General features: G+C 39.2%; 1 protein-coding gene across 4 annotated transcripts in view; it reads left to right on the top strand.

The window, feature by feature from the left end:
• The window catches only part of shroom2a (shroom family member 2a), a 49,022-nt gene that overhangs the window by 23,869 nt on the left and 10,100 nt on the right, over positions 1–15,053 (top strand). For 3 of the 4 annotated variants that reach the window (XM_083565530.1, XM_083565532.1, XM_083565533.1), the window contains 2 exons: positions 11,817–11,939; positions 12,061–14,563. In XM_083565530.1, the coding sequence (XP_083421656.1) occupies positions 11,817–11,939; positions 12,061–14,563 (2,626 nt within the window). Of the gene's footprint in view, positions 1–7,353; positions 7,669–11,059; positions 11,162–11,816; positions 11,940–12,060; positions 14,564–15,053 lie in introns of those variants that run through there. The other variant, XM_083565531.1, reaches the window with a different exon arrangement.

The raw sequence follows: 15,053 nt of genomic DNA, 5'->3' as shown, positions 1-15,053 counted from the left end.
GAAGGCAATTTTTTTTCTGATGTAAGTTTCTGTTAAAGCAACTTGTACAGTAAATAAACAACATATTCATAAGCCTAATACGCAGAATCCAAATAAACCCCAAAAGGTTTTTTTGTCAGGAATTCTTTACTTACTATATGTAGAAGGAGTTTTCAGTGTCAGAGCTTTGGAGCAAAGTTTTCCTTTACTGTAAAAGTAAAAAGTTGCAAGAGAGAATAAGCTGCATTTCTTTCTTTATTCTAAAGCATTAAGGATGTTTACAACGACATTTAATATAACCATATACATGCAGTTAGCATCACGTGTTAATCATTACTAATAAAAAAAAATTCCTTGGCAGACTGTGCTATAAGAAAAATAAAAACACTCCGGATTGTGCTGTTGGTTAGTAACATCAACACTGCTTCACGTAGAGCCACATCCTATAACGATATCAATGATAAAATCCTGATCACAACACACCCCTAAGCAAAGCATAGGCTGTAAAATAACATAGAAGTAGGTAAAGGTTTAGGTGTGTACTCTTTGTTTACTGTAAGGTAGCTTCTTGTTTAGCTTCTGTGGAGTTCTTTCTTCTACTGTCCTGTGACTACTAAATGGAAATCCTTCTCAGAAATTGAGCAATTTCCATTCGCTTCCAGTCAGCATGGCTATCGTTAGAGCCTGGAAAGGCCAGTTTAGCCAGATTCATGTTTCCTGTAGGTACTTTTGGGTGTATGGCTGAGAAATCTTGAGTGAAAATATGGCACATGCTCATTTATTTACATGCTTAGGTTTCACTAGAACTAAAAATTACGCTTAGTCATTTGTTTTGACAGGTATGGGTTTTTCGCTGCTGGAAACGCTTCAGGACCAGTTTCACAGTAACTCATTAAATGATTGATTACTTCCCTGAAATAGTTTATGAAGTAAGGTGCAGTATGATATGAATTCCTTCATAGGTGCCACCTTTTTTTTTTTATTTATTTAAAGAAAGCTTTGCACATTGTGTTTGTCCTGTCAACAAAAGCCAGAAGAAAAGCAAACAAAATGTAATTGACCAAGTCTATAAGCTGTTGTTCTCTAGAATGAGTAGTGTTGTTATTTTCTGGTTGTTGATCAAGGCAAAAAAACGCCATGCATAAAAATTACCATCCTGGGTACAGTGTTATTGTTTTTTTTTTTTACAGACAGCACCATTTGCTGTGGTAGTAGCAGATTTGCATTCCCATTGGAAGCCAATTTTCTTGGCATTGCGTTCAAACAGGTTAGGTGTGTATACAGGTGTGTATCAGGCATTTTCATGCAAATAGGGAAGTCTGTCAAATGTATGACGCACATATTTTTGTTAACCTGTTAAGAAACTGGGCTCTGTAAATTTGTGCAGACTCCAAAAATGATCTAATCCTTAATCCTGTATATGCTGGCGTTTTGAATGTGTATCTGTGCAGGTAGTTGGTGTATACAGGGCCTGGCTTATCCCTGACTAATGAGGAAATAAGGCTGTCAGAACTTGCTCACATCTGAGGGCGTTGTCTTTGTTTTGCATACAGTGATCTCATTTGAAATGGTGAAGTCATACAGAAAGGAGCGATTTGCCAGGCATGTTCACGTCAGCTCTCTGGAGGTGTGAAGGTGCAGGTGAAAAGCTGTTTGTATAGCAAGCCTTTTATTTATTTTTTTTTATTTTTTTTTGGAGTGATGTAATGTGATCTTGAGCTGCTATTCAGGTGCTAGACTGAGTAATAGTCTTGTGTGGGATTGCACCTTTGCAGCGCTGGAAACGCTACATTGAGATTAAAATGGGATTTGTAGGCCATTTATTTAGCATTAGTTTGTCGCACCTTGTCTTACTGACTGTCTGGTTTTGGAGATTGAAGGGGTGTGTGTGAAGGATCAAAACCCATTACATTAAATGGAAAAGGCTACAGTGCTGCTTCTGCATAATATTAAGGCATTCAGCACAAAGGAAGAACCTAAAATGATCTGAAATAAAATAAACTGACGCAGGATAGCCGTCACTTTGCTATGCTTCTGTTAGCACACCACAAAAGAAGTCTCCATTCCAGTTGAGTGAGTGCACCGCACAGTGACCCACTGAAACAAAAGTGGCCTGTGGATCGCTCCATTGTTGCTCCGGGCAACCATAGTGCCCAGTAGACTTTGTTTGTCTGGTCATCTGAGGCACTCATAAGCTTGTGAGGACATGGCTAGCTGATAGGCAGTCGTCAGCGTTACCTCACAGTAGAGCACAATTCCCAGCTTCTGTTCTCAGCATCACTGTCTAGAATCTAACAGATTGGTTGTAGGTTTGGTCCGTTTCATCACCACCCCTTTATTTGGATTTAATCATGCTGCCAGGTGAAGATTGATAATTTTATCCCATTGATGCTGATCAGGTGCAGTCAAAATGGACTAAAATCTTAAATCTATATAATTTTTGTACTCCTCTCAGTGTGATGGATAAAAATATGCTAGTCTAGAAAATAGTTTTAGAGAAGTTTATAAATAATGATCTCATTGTCTGTCTGTGCAGGTAATTTCTAGAATGTACAGTGTATTTGTCCAAAGGTTGGTGGCCACCTGATTTAGTACATTCATTTGTTTGATAAACATCCCATAATCAGATTTAGTCTTCTTAAACAAGTTATTATTTTCACTCTTCTGGACTGCTTTCCGTTAAATTTTGGCGCATGAATGTGGAGATTTGTGTTCATTCAGCTTCAAGAACATTGGTGAGGTCAGTCGCAGATGTGTAGTAAGGAGGCCCAGGGCGCAGTCAGCATTCATCCCAAATTCAGTCTGGAAGTCTTCAATGAGGATGAGGTCAGGGCTCTGTGGAGGCTTTTTTTTACTTTAGCCTTGGCAAACCGATTCTTCAGGGTACACACGTGTGGGCTGGACCCTTACACTGCAGTAAACAGAGGCATCATGCATAGACATTCTGGACATTTCTATGCTTCAAACTTCATGGCAACCGGAAGACCCACCTAATAAGTGTGACTGTCAGGTGTTCACATCATTTTTGCTATTTAATGTATATGGTGTTTGTAATCTTCCCTGTTAAGAGCTCAAATATGAATTGTAGGCTTTCGGATGAACCTCATTCCACACACTACCTATTTACCCAGTAACCCTTTGTGCTACTGACTTTCATCATGTACATCAAAAACACAGTATCTTGTCATTCAGGATTCTCTCATATTACAAGTTGACAGGCATAAGTGAAAGCAGTCATAATTAAATAAAATGCCATTAGCAGCAAGTATAGTAACATTCAGCATCAAACTGCACCTCTCCATGGTTTCATGAGGGTTTTAAATGCAAGAAAAAGGCAACCTCTTTCTATTCTTCCTAATAACACAGCACTTTATGTTTCAAAATGCCCACTGATTGTTCGAGAACTGGTTAACTGCTAAACATAAATAGATAATTCTGGTCAGTGTTGTACTCTGAAATTATTACTGCCATCTGGTGGTCATAAAGTTTGTGAAGAATAAAAATATTCATAAAGGCCAAGATAATTTTAGCACACTGTATTTAATGTTCAATATATTAGTATACAGCACAGAACAATTCATGAGAATAAAGGGCTACATGCTTAATCATGTGTCAAGCATTAATGGCATTTGTTTAAACATGTAACAGACATTATGCTTTACATGGTTTAGGCTGTTGATTTATTTTTTTATTTTTTGTGGGCACAATCTAAAAGATGCAACAGAGAGCCTGGGTCCTGATTGCCTTCACTCTGCGGTGAGACTTGCTTTTAGTGATCAAATAGCATTTGACCGCAAAAAAAAAAAAAAAAGGCTGGAATGCGGTGGGATCATCCAGGTCACCTCCAGCGGTCGTCTGGCTGGCGGTCTGATCGGATTTCAGCCAGGTGTAAATGCCGTCTGCACCATGCGCTTGCGTTAGAGGTTAGGAATAAAGCACCTGCTCGCTGGATGCTTCACTGTATTCCAAAAAAACATAGCAAAGGTTTATACCAGGTATATTCAATTCACTGTGAAAAGTTGAATTGTTAGATCAGTTTAGTCAGAATTTGTTGATTTATTTCATGTTACAGCAGCTACATAGCAGTTCCAGTTGCAGGTTTATATTAATTAGCTGTTTCTGATGGCCAAAATGCCTACAGATGGTAATGTATACAGTAAGGGTTCATTCACAGGGGTTAACGTTTCCATATACTTTGTCCAACAATAATAAAAGGGTATCTTTTGTTATCCATTTTGTTAATAGCAAACTGAAATAATCGTTGATTTGGTTACTATGACTGTATGATGTTTGTCATTTATTACAGGGGTCTCTGGTGTCAGCATGAGGTCTTTAGGGGTTTGTATTTCCCCCACATAAGACACATAACTGTTAATAGTGTAGGGGATAATTTACTATGTGTAAACTTGTTTTCAAATATTCCAAAGTGATATATATATATATATAGTTTGCAAATATTTTGTGACCTACTGAAATGTTTCACTTTTATTTCTAAATCATATGAACCTGGTACTTATACTTGATAGTATAATAACTAGTAATAGAGCAGGTGTAAATAGAACACTGACGTCAACACGTCTGGCAGTCCGTCACCTATACACTAATTAAGCTGTAGTCCATCATGCCTGCTCTGTTTTCTGTCAGTTTATGCCTTATACTTGTCTCCTATCGATGTGCATGACACTAGTGTCGAGTTTACAATCCAATTACATCCAGCAAAGCTCTCCTGTTCCATAAGCTAAGCAGGTATCGAAGCAGGAGGTGCACGCATGCCCGTTCATTGTGCTGAAGACGACTCCAAGTCACGCTCTCTTTTAAAATGAAGGCGTTTTCTTTTGGCAAGGCGAGTTAGAAGCATTTTTTATTAGCATAAAAGGGGAAAAAAAAGCTGTTTTCACACGAATCAAGCAGGGATAATTACAACCAGCTTAATCTAATGGGGGTAATTACACCTGACTCAGGCAACTTCTGAGCCTAAAAGCCACAAGTAATTTATGTTTGGGAACATTTTTAAATGGAAATTTAATGAAGCAATAACTAGTAGCAGGTGTAGGTAGAGAAAATGTCCCTTCTTGTTGTCCTGTTGGGTCAAAGCGTTTATTGACCGAGGAGTTAGTACGATCTTTCTTCCAGTGACCGCCGTTGTGTGAACAGAGCACAGGGAAGAGGTGATGAGGGATTTGTCTGCCTGTATTTGGCTCTGTCAGTACATTGCAAAGGCTTAAGGACCTATCTCTGACATTTCACATACACAGCTTTATGATAAGCCAACTTCTTATGTTCAGCCAACAATTTCATAATGCGAAATAAGGTCACGCTAAAAGAAACTTTTGACATGTAAAGGTAAGTTCAGTGAGGGCACGTCTTCACTGACTTAATATTTCTTATCCTTCAGTGCCAAGCAGACATACTTTTCACTTATAAATCAAGGTATTGTAGACCTCTTCAGGCAGCTTCATACAGTCCTTGAAGGATTGTTGGATTGCTCATGAAAGGAGATCAAGTAAAAGTGTATGCGAGGAGTGATGTTGAAGATGTCATGTATAACGTTATAAACAGAAGAGCTCCAGTTTTCCGGACCGACAGAATCAGCCGAGTGTGCAGCCATGAACTCAATGCTTGGTATGACATGCAGCTCAGGAATGTGTTGGTCATTATGGGCAGCATACGCTTGGCCTCTCTCAGTCGTATATCAGACGTCTGATTCAGGTGGTTCCTGAAAAAAGCCTTTGTGTCAACCATAAAAAAAAAAAAACCTAGCTAAATGGCTGAATCTTTATAGCTCTATGCTGAGGATCAGGCTTGGTATCTGGTGTTAATGACTACTATTTTCACCTGTTTTTGAGTAAAAGTGCACCCACTATCTTTATCAAATGGCATCATTTTATTTGGAACATCAGCACTTTCTTAGTTCCTAGTATGCCTTGTTCTTAACAGTTCCCTCAAACAATAGTTCAGAGATCTTGTTCCAAGCTACTAAATGTCAGTCTGCTTTGTCTTTTTTGAGGCAAGACAATAAACAATAGCTTATGCCATTTATACCACAGCATTATTGAATTCTTTTTTTTTTTTCTTCCAGGGGGTATTGTTTACACAGCACAGCTTCGACATGTGATAGCCTTTACCCTCACCAGTTTAAAGCTTGGTTATTAAAACAAGGAAAAGTGTATAATAATGGTTCTCATGAATCTTTCATTGTTTTTCTTTTCTTCTTAATGGAAGAAGTCTCCAGTATCTGAAACATTTCCATAAAAAGAAAAAACACTGATATTTTTTTTTTATTATTATTATTTGTTTTGAAAAGAGAAGGAATGCCTGCATGGGAAAGCTTATGTAATGCCATTAAATCTAGCCATATAAAACGCTTAATTCTATGACTTCATTCTTTATATTTTTAGAAATAGCGGCATATTAGAGGCATGAAACACTGCTGAATAAGCTTTAAATCGATCACCTTTATAACAATGCACCATTGCATTCAGTAAGGAACGCTTCATTGTGCATCATGTTTGAAAAAGTATAATATTATATATATATATATATAATGAGTAATCACACACACACACACACACACACACACACACACACACACACACACACACACACACACACACACACACACTTGCCCAACATCTGTATGCTATAATAATTTTTAGTATTTTTGTTTGTCAGACAACCGCTTGTGTAGACAGGAGGACAAGTTTATAATCAAGCTGTTAACTGTGTAGGTCAAGCCCTGATCACAGTTTACTATATGCCCTCCTCTTCTTTCGTCACCTGCTCTTACAGGTTCTGTGCCGCATGCTGTCTGTAGGTTTGTTTGGGGTTCTAACCTGTTGTTAATACCAGATGGCCCATGTCAGAGCCTGAGACATCCAGTCTGACACAGCAAAGTCATTTGATCCATCTGGAGGGGTTGAGGTCATGGGTCATGTTTGGTGAATTCTGTTGCCGCCAGAAAGAAGTGCCCCACGCAGGAATGAAGAGGGCAGCGCTGGTGTCAAGTAGCCGACGGAAAACTTTCGCTTCGTAGACACCTTACACTTTTATCAGCTTTATAGGGCTTTTATTTTTATTTATTTCAATCAATGTTCAGTCTATTAGTATTCAAATGTTCTGACCGCTGTTGTACACTCTTTGTTTAAGAAACAAGTGCACCCTGCAAAAATCACCATGTTGCCATGGTAATGGGAGACACGTTGGGTTGCAGCTCAACAGGGGATGGTCCGACCACGTTCAGCCCTCTCAATTGCTCATTAACATGCGGTCCTGGAGCCAATAGGGACAGGAAGGCTGCTGGATTACTTAAAGGGGACTGGCTATTACAATAGCCCCCTCCCCAAATCCTTCCAAAGAATAAAAAACCACCAAATATCTGAGTGGAGATCTAACTTGACTGAAGTGTAGAAACTGGCTTTAAAATGTCCAGATTTAGACTCCATGTGTGTAAATGGGCTTCATGAGCAGCGTCTTTTTTGTTTCTTGTTTTTTCATGCTAGCTGTAGATGTTTAAAAAGACGCTTTTGTTCACAAGAAACCGGTCAACTATTGTCCAACTGCTTTGATGTGAACGTGGAATGCAGTGCCTGAGGAATCAAATGGAGCAAACCCAGAAATCAGATTTGCTTCTTTGGAAAGCTTGATTAGGATTTTATTTTTGTTTCCTTTTCTCCTTGATTGGTCTGCTTGGTGAGTTTAGAGACTTATTAGCTCATCTTGTTTGCTCCAGCATCCTTTTATCTAATACCTGTCATGTCTTTTTATCTAGCCATCTGTTAGGCTTTATATTTTATGAAATGATACAGCTCTCTTTCCTCATGAATGAATGAGTTGGAAGGGTCATCGTTAAAACATCCAACCTGTTGCATGTGATTTTTTTATTTATTAATTTATTAATTTTATAGCCCTAACCTTCATAAGAAAATTTTTGTTCATGAGTGCTGATCGGTTTAAAAACTGTTTAATTCACCTGCAGTTTTTTTTTGTTTTTCCCCCCTTCCTCAGAGGAAAAAAAAATTCTCCTCAGACTAATGGAAAACTGAATGGTTAATGCGATACAGTCAGATTAGTTGCCTTTTCATTGATTTGTTTGTTTTTGAATGTGTTGAACTGCAAAGGGACTTTCCTTTGCTAGCCCCCCTCCCTGGCCTCTATTCTGCTTGGGCTCTGCTGATCCAGTCCACTGGCATATCTGCGCTGGACCAGCTGTAGCCCTGACAATGGCAGCCACATTAGCATCTGAATGCCTAGCGCCATGTGTGGCTAGCACACAGGCACTTGAAGCATTGCGCTGTGAAACAGAACAGCAGGGGAAGCTGTTCCCTTTAGACATTTGAAACTCTCGTGTATTAATTTGTCGTGTATTAATCTGTCCTGGAATCTCTGTTGCATGAAACATGAAAGCTCCCCTTCAAGTAGTTGGGGGGTTTTGTTTTTAGGTATTTTAACTTGAAACGGAGTTAGGTCACAAAAGCAAGATCACTGGCCATGTATAAATAAAATTCTATTGTTAAACGTTCATTCAAAATGTCTCAAAATCACTAAAAGCAAAGTTTGATGTTTTGCAGGCTACAGCCTTGTTCTTTGTAAAGGTATAACTTTAACATGATTGATAGGCAGACAGATAGAAGCAATTTACATTAGAAATAAAATTAATAAGATATATACAGCATATAAATATATAAAGAACAGTGTGTTTAAATACAGTAAGGGTGTGATGTGGTAGTGCAGTGTTTTATTATTTTGCTGACTTATTTTTTTATTAATTAATCGGATAAAAAAAATTTCAACTCATTTTATCTATGTAAAACTCTAAATCAGGGTATTTATGTATAAAATTGTACTTAAAAAAAAAAAAATGCAAAAGTCGCATATTGAGTTTAACTATCTTTAATTTAGACATTTTTTAAAGCTTATAGTGGCTGCTTGCTGAGGAGGGCACAAAGGATTTCTCCTTGAACAAATTCACTCATGCTGGGTTGTTTCTTTAAAAAAAAAACAGCATTGGAGTATGCAGGGTGAAGCAATTTTTGTAAATCAACATCTGTATTGTTTTTAAAGATAATTGCAGATGGCAAGTTGACAACCATGCTTAAAAAAAATCTATATAAAATATAATACAACATTGTTTTGACAATTCTTATAAAATACATTTTGTTCAGTGACTATATAAGCATCTAAAATATATAATTAATGTAATTTTGTATACTAATTAAATGATATGGGCATAAATTAAATATGCAAACCTTGAATACAAGCATTTGAATGTCGTAAAGCTGCTGTAAATCACATTTAAAAACACAAGTTAACTGTTGTAGTGCACAAATGCTTTAAAAAGAAATGCAGCTAACAGGCTTGTTTAAAAATAAAAGGGGAAATATGCGTAGGTGTACAAATGCATAATCATTTGCTGAAAACCACAACAGTGCCTAAAAATGTATGTTTACTGCTGTTGTTATTTGCTGCTTTTAGATTTAGTGTTTGTTCACACCGTTCTAATTGAATTCATCACTATGTTGCTCGCAAGGTGATTGCTCAACCTGATGCTCGCGAGTCACAACAGAACAGATCCTGTGCCACTTTCCCGAAGTTACAAACAAACCGTTTGCACAATAGCACTTTATTAAACTATACCATTTTCACATGATGGAGGCTTATACAGTTTTTGCTCACCGTGCTGATGTTTGTGCTTTATCTGCCTTTATCTGTATCATAACTTGCGGGTTACAGTCTTCTTTCTTGTGTTTATTATAAAATGCTCCCATGCCTTGGATGACTGGGGGGACACACTTTTTCCACAGCATCTAGCAAGCGGCTGTGTTATCTTGCCGTCATGCTCACCGGTAATTTGAGCAGCCCAACTAATCAATAATGGCATTCGTTTACAACAAATTTCATTATGGATTATGAACTTTATGAAAAGTAAGCTGATAATATGTAATAACATGTTTCTAAAATACAGGCAAAATTAATTTTTTTCCAGGGTTATGGTGAGATCCAGGTTTAGGTCAAATTAGATATGTTGTTGAAAGCTTATATTAATTCAATTCAGCTGGGGACGGTTTCTCATCAACGCCTTGGGTGGTTCCATGAAATTTCGGCGTAAGATCAGGAGCTTTGAGGATAGATTTGGACTGTAGTTAATGTCAACACACTGTCTGCTACACTGACTCAGGACTACAGTTTGCTTCTGATCACCATCACTTCACCCCGCAACATCGTATATATGCAATAAATGGATATTCGGTGGAACCCAGATGAGGATGGGTTCCCTCTTAAATCTGGTTCCTCTCAAGGTTTCTTCATTATGCCATGATGGGGAGTTTTTCCTTGCTACAGTCACCAGACTGCTCGATCATCAGGGACAAACATACACTTATAAAGAACATATTCATTTTTTATCACCACATTATCTGTGTAAAGCTGCTTTAAGACAATGTTCATTGTTAAAAGTGTTATACAAAAAAAATATTTATTGTATTTAGTGTTATTTTATAGACAAGCATAGACAGAATTTTATAAGTTGTTGAATTTGTGCAGGTACACGTCAAACTGTTATGAATTTTGCGTTATGTTCATGCTTGTATAGTGAAGAGAAATCCCTAGAGCTTACTTATTTTACAAATTCTAATAAAAAAGTTAGTGTAGTCTATTTAGCCACAAATGTTTAATTTTTTTTTCACCACAAGATGTCTCCAGGCTCCAACAATTTCTCCCCGTTTTCCATGTTCCATGTTTCCTTATGAATTTGTGGAGCTAGAAACACATGTAGGCCTCTGAATGCTCAGTATATGCTGGAGCACTGTATGGCTAAAATCTGAAATCATTAATCCTTACCTACTTTTATAAATTTTGTTTATAGGGGCACACTAATACATTTACATTCCAGTGCGGTTGGAAGTACTACATTTAACACTTACCCTTTTGTGTGTTGATTCTTCGTAGCACTACTTTGTACTGCCATCCTTTTATTGTCTGAGCCTGTCTGTTTTTTTTAAAAAAGAATAGCACTAGACTTTCTGTCCATTGGTCTCTACTGAGGTCAGAGTCTTTGTGTCCCCCTCCTTCTAATCCCATTCAGGAGAATGAAAATGGTGGATATTGTAGCACAGAAAATGCCGTCAGAGAGTGACGTTCATGTGGCCCGAAGCTTTCTAACGAAGATTTTGCGAAGTTCAATGAGGTATAGTATTGATGTGACCCACCGGCCAATCCCACCCTTTTCCTGTGCCATCCCATTTCATTCCAGATCTGCTCCATGACTTCATTTTCTTTTATTCCCATGATGTCTTCGTCATCCCATCTCCAAAAATTCTATTTGCAAAAATTCTTTTTGCAGGTTTGCTGTAGTCATCACTGTTGCTCTGTGTGGTAGTTTGTAGACTTTCCTGGGGGTTACCATTAGAAGAAAATGTATGGTTTTTTGTTTTTTTAAATGTCGTGAAATAAAGTGTCTTATTTATGTGGTTCTTTGTTCAATGTTAGTCTGTGTCCTACTTTTGAGTTAACACACTAATGTAATGTTTGCCTGTTGACTTTTCCATTGCATGCTTTGCAGAAAGAACCGTTTCAAGGGGTATGTTTTAATCAAGTTAATATTTTTATGTATTCATTTTTGGGGGTTTTGGGAGAGGTGTGCATCAGAGAATGTTTGGTACATAAGTAAACTTGTTAGTTCAATACTATTAAAAAGATAATTTACTACGCTCAAATACCAACACTGTACTGATCATAAAGGTAGGTTTTGTTGCAACGGTTATGTCGGTGCCTTGCTTTATAAAACATTTTCCTTACTGATCATTTTTCTCTCTCTCCCTTCTCTGTCCCTCTTCTTTCAGGAAAAATGAGCCCATGAGCAGGCCTCACTCCTGGCATTCCACCAAATTCAATGAGAACCAATCAGATACTGCCAAAACACAGTCCACACCCTCGCCAGTCTGGCAAACAAGATATGATGCAAGGTAAAGAATACTGTGTAAACATATCATTATACCACTTTTAAATCAAGTGGCTTTCTTCCACTGTTATTTTATGCAGTCTTGCCAGTTCAGTGCAGTCAAAAATGTATGCTTATTCCCTTAGTTCTTATCCTTCGGACCTCACTACTGGTTGGGACCAGCCTAATTTGCGCAGAGTATCTGACCAGTTCAGCTCCTTGGGCAGCATGGATAGTTTAGAGCACGGCTCTTACCCCTATCCACCTGGACGCCTGTCTCCGAGCAAATCTAACGGCAACAGTGTCGAACATTTAGTGGGTGGAAAAAGAGATTCTGCCTATAGTTCCTTTTCAACTAGCTCAGGGACACCTGATTACACCCTGTCCAGAAGCAACGCAGCTTCCACAGAGAATATGCTGTATAAAGTTAACCAGTGGGACTCGGGCAGTCGGCCTAACCACAGCAGACACAGTCAACACCTAAGTGAAGGGGCCAGACAGGATGACAGAATAGGCCATCTCCAGCTACCTACAGTAAGCACTGGTCGAGAAAGCCCAAGAACAGAGGAGCAGCCAGGCTACCGTCATTCTGCTTCCGGAAGGTCCAGCATTGCGCCTGTTTGGCACGTTCCTGATATGAAGAAGGCCGTGGCCCCATCTCCTCCACCACCAGTGCCACCAACACGCAGTGATAGTTTTGCTGCGACCAAGATTCATGAAAAGGGTTTGGTCTCCAGCTACCCTGAGAATGCAGGAATTCATACCCAGATCCAAGGCAAAGTATTAAAAACAGCAACAGAGATGACTGAAAGTAATCAAAGGATTTACCATGAAACTGAATCAGGCCTTGAAACTTGTCAGAACTACAATCCACAAGTTGAAAGAGGCATAATTAATCCATATGCCACCAGTGATTGCTATAATCAACAAATTCTTCTTCCAAACACGAACAAGAAGTACTCGCCCTCTAGCACTGAGCCGTCCTACACTCGCTTGGCCTACCATAAACGTCAGTACAGCGATGAGAGCACTTTTCATGCGCCACCTAGGACCTCGTCTACAGGCAAATCTCAGAGTTTTTATAGCAGCATGCAGGAGTTACCCACCAACAACCATGCACCCCAACATGGCCAGAACCAGATCAGAAGGCACGTTGCATCAATGTCCAGCACTGATCTTGACCAAAGCTCTGACAGGCAAAGCTCCAACCGGTATTACTGTGTCACAGCTCGGCAGCCATCTCAGGGAGGGCCCCAGGCTTCTTTATTTCAGGTGGAGGACAGGAGTGCTAATTCTGTAATGGAAATCAACCAAAGTGGCGGTGATAGAACTTCCATAAGCTCTCAAGGACAGTTTAAGGACAGGTTCCCCACATCTCAGGTTTTACAGCACCCAAATTGCAAAGATAGCAATGGATATTACAGGCAGGTTGACAGCCAGCATCGGGTGTACACAGCCGTTAATAAGTCTTCTTTTGATGATGCAACAGCTAAAGAATCAGAGGTCAGTGTAATTCAGAAGAAAAACACTGTGACAAACCCAGAAAGCCATTTCACAAAGCACCATGAGCAAGGAATGACCTCTGATTTTTACCAATTGGGAGAATCCTCCAAAGAACATTTGCCAACTAAAATTGAGACTGCAGTAAGCCCCCAGAAAACCCCTATGCTTCTCTTTCTTTCTAATGACAGTAGTAGATTGAGTAATGTACAAAGTAATATGGGTAATGCTGATGGACGACAGGAATTCATCGATCCCCAGAATGACAGGCAGGTGTGCCGTAGTGACCGTTTTGCCACCACATTGCGAAATGAGATCCAGATGAGGAGAGCTCAGCTTCAGAAGAGCCGAAGTGCAGCAGTCTTGAGTGGGCCGGCTGATCCTGAAGAAGAGCCTTCAGTTTGGAAGTCCACGGATATCTCTTCACCTTCCTCTGATGGTACCTTTACAAGTGCCTACAAAGATCATCTGAAGGAGGCCCAAGCTCGAGTCCTTAAAGCTACCTCTTTCAGGAGGAGGGACTTGGAGCCAGTGCTGCTAGAGCACCCAGGAACTGAACTTCTGTCTTCTACTCGCAAGGATACACCATCACTTCCAATTGTCTCAGAGATCCCATCGAGAAAGCCTGCCTCAGGCACAAACCATGTGCTCCGTATATGTGGTCGAAAACGTTTTCCAGTCGAGAAAAAGTTGCGCTCCTACTCCGAGCCTGAAAAAATCAACGTGGTCGGAGTTGATGAGGAGCCAAATCCACAAGATAATGACCTATCGCTAGTAAACAGGTGTAAAGTCTTTGAGACATCCTTAAAACTTGCTTATCGCAAACCCATGTTGAAACAATATCTGCAAATATCTGAAGACCCCAGACTGGACCAGCCTGGAGCATTACCTCAGTCTGGACAAGGTGATATCACCAAAAAGGAAAGCGATAGTAAGGCAACAGATGGTGGCTCGAATTCCGCACAGAGACTGGGCACTTTTGCAGAGTATGAGGCGACATGGAACACACAGAGAAAAGCAGATTCCAGGACGTCTGGGAGGTACCACTCAGCCGATAACATCCTTGATCCAGCAGCTGACGAGCGACCTAAGCCGTCCTATTTCCATGAAAGGTCACGCTCCTCTCCCTCAGAGGACTTCTATGGTCAGGTGAGTATTTTCCTTCTGACATTTTATTTATATATATATATATATATATATATATATATATATATATATATATATATATATATATATATATATATACAGTGAGGAAAATAAGTATTTGAACACCCTGCTTTTTTGCAAGTTCTCAGAACTTAGAAATCATGGAGGGGTCTGAAATTGTCATCGTAGGTGCATGTCCACTGTGAGAGACATAATCTAAAAAAAAAAAATCCAGAAATCACAATATATGATTTTTAAACTATTTATTTGTATGATACAGCTGCAAATAAGTATTTGAACACCTGTCTATCAGCTAGAATTCTGACCCTCAAAGACCTGTTAGTCTGCCTTTAAAATGTCCACCTCCACTACATTTATTATCCTAAATTAGATGCACCTGTTTGAGGTTGTTAGCTGCATAAAGACACCTGTCCACCCCATACAATCAGTAAGAATCCAACTATTAACATGGCCAAGACCAAAGAGCTGTCCA

The sequence above is a fragment of the Silurus aristotelis genome (genome assembly GCF_946808225.1).
Source record: "Silurus aristotelis genome assembly, chromosome: 2".
Classification (NCBI taxonomy): Eukaryota; Metazoa; Chordata; class Actinopteri; order Siluriformes; family Siluridae; genus Silurus; species Silurus aristotelis.
The sequence above is the reverse complement of the archived record's forward strand: the minus strand, read 5'-3'. Positions and strand labels throughout refer to the sequence as shown.